This window comes from Belonocnema kinseyi, chromosome 1 (genome assembly GCF_010883055.1).
Source record: "Belonocnema kinseyi isolate 2016_QV_RU_SX_M_011 chromosome 1, B_treatae_v1, whole genome shotgun sequence".
In the NCBI taxonomy this organism is placed as follows: Eukaryota; Metazoa; Arthropoda; class Insecta; order Hymenoptera; family Cynipidae; genus Belonocnema; species Belonocnema kinseyi.
In genome coordinates, this window is record NC_046657.1 from 57,339,492 (window position 1) to 57,341,877 (window position 2,386).

Here is a 2,386-nt window from a genome sequence, read left to right on the forward strand (position 1 = left end):
GCGTCATTTGAAGGATCAAGCTCGACGAAAATGGTTCACATTAGTGAATACTAATGCCATCTCTTAGAATTTTCAGGTACTTATCAGACTGCCTAGTAGGTCTCAAACATTCGCCAGATTTTACAACAGAGAGATTGTAAAGGATAGCCAGCAATTTGCTAGGTCTATCTTAGATTGTTAATATACAGTTAATTTCAGTTTGTGTTTAATTAATTAATTAATATATTCGTAAGGAATTCTTCACATAAACATCTCGGAATGTAATAAAATTTGTAATAAATTTTTCTTTTGGTTGCCGTAATCTGCTAACTACTTTCAACATCTACGAGTTGATCTATTCGGAGGTGGTGCGAAATACAATTAAATAATTGAACGAACTTACCTGTAAGTGAAGTTCGATTCTAATTGTATGAGCGCCACCGAAGAATAGATCAGTCCCACCCGGTATATAAATATACTGGCCTTCTAACTAAATTTTTTTATTCGTAGTTATGCCCTATTAACAAAGATTACGGGCATTCTTTGAAATAATGAGTAGCCAAACGTGCGAAGGAAGCAGGAGTGCCTTTTTTGTTTTTTTGTTGTTGTTTTGTTTTTGGTTATTCTTTGAAACTGTGGCAACTAAAGCACAAAGTGGGGGAATTACTACAAGTTGATCTATTCTTCGGTGGCGCTCATACAATTAGAATCAAACTTCACTTACAGGTAAGTTCGTTCAATTATTTAATTAATTTTCAACAAAGAAACTTAATTTTACTACCAAAAAGACGAATTTTCAGCAAGAAATGATCAATTTTCAAAGAAAAATGGAATAGTGACAATTTTTGGTCAAGAAAAAAAAAATTCTTAACTAAAATAAAAAAAAATTGAACAAAATAGTTAAATTTTTAACCAACAAGTTAAATTTTAAATTCAGTAATTAATGGATTAATACATTTTCTGAAAAAATCACGTATTTTGCTGAAAGTTCATTTTCTTTTGTATTAAATTAATGGTTTTTTCGTTGCAAATCAAGTATTTTATTGTTAATTAAATAAATCTCTTAAAAATGTATACTTTTCGGTTAAAAATTCAAGAAAATTAAAATAAAAAAAATTGAATTTTTAACTAAATTGATGAATCTTTTATTATTTCATTTTATTCGTGTTTTCCTTTAAAAATCAATTTAATTTTTGCATTGCAGAAAACTGCAGAAACTGGAAAAGAAGAACAGAAAGGCGCGAAAAAAAATGAAGAAACGAAGTGAAAGTAGTTCGAGCGAGTCGAGCGAGTCGAGTGGCGACGAGAGAAGGAAGACAAAATCGAGGAGGAGGAAATCGGAATCGAGTGGTTCTGATTGTGAGAAAAGGGAGAAAAAAAGGGCGAGAGAGGGAGCGAGGATTAGGGAGGAAAAGGAAAACGAGAAACACAAGTCGAGGGACAAGGAGAGGCGGAAGAGGAAATCGGATTCCGAGGATGATCGGCGGCACGAGAGAAGGGAGAAAAGGAGGAGATACGATTGATTATTTATTATTTTCGGAGACGGTAATTCTATTTTTCAATCATTGCATCAATTCCGCACTGAAAATCGTCTTATTTTTATTATTTTTTTTTTGTATATAATTTAAGGAAATAGAAATAATTGGTTAATTTTAATAATCGGAATTTAATCAACGGTATTATCTACACAATAAAAAACATTTGTTTGTGCTGTTAAGATAGTTTTCTTTTATTTAGAACATTGGAAAAGTGATAGAGAATATAATAGTTCTCAGCCGTCCCCCTTAAATTATAATTTTTCATGTTGAAATTTCTTTAAAGTGATAAATTTCTATAGAAGAAAGCAATGTTTAAATTAAAAAATAAATGGTCAGCCAACATGATTATTTTTCTATAAAAAAAAGATGAATTTTTAACAAAAAAAAAGTGAATTTACAACCCGAAAAGCTTAATTTTTTACCAAAATAGAGAATTTTTAACAAAGCAGTTAAAATTTGAATCAAAGTGAATAAATTTTCAACTAAAATGACGAGTTAAAAAAAACATTACATGAATTTTCAACAAGAAAAGATCAATTTTCAAACCAAAATGGAATAGTTACAATTTTTAGTTAAAAAATTCATTCCAAAAAAACAACAAAAAAAGTTGAGTTTCACACTCAAACAAATAGTAAATTTAAAAAAAAAACGAATTTTCAACAAACAAGATTAATTTTTTTTACTAAAGGAAATTAATTTTCAATTAAAAACAGGATTTTTAACCAGAAAAATTAATGTTCAACTAAAAATAGGATTTTTAACCAGTAAAATTAATTTTCAACTGTATACAGGATTTTTGACCGAAGGAAATTAGTTTTTAACTAAAAAAATGATTTTTAACGACAAAAATTAATTTTCAACTGTAAACA

At 28.8% G+C, this 2,386-nt stretch overlaps 1 protein-coding gene across 1 annotated transcript in view; it reads left to right on the top strand.

Annotated features, from left to right (window-relative positions):
• The window catches only part of LOC117172761 (corepressor interacting with RBPJ 1), a 30,818-nt gene extending 29,147 nt beyond the window's left edge, over window positions 1-1,671 (top strand). Inside the window, exon 6 of the mRNA XM_033360966.1 lies at window positions 1,184-1,671. Within this exon, the coding sequence (XP_033216857.1) occupies window positions 1,184-1,502 (319 nt within the window). The 3' untranslated portion in view covers window positions 1,503-1,671. The remainder of the gene's footprint in view (window positions 1-1,183) is intronic.
• Window positions 1,672-2,386: the final 715 nt, after the last annotated feature.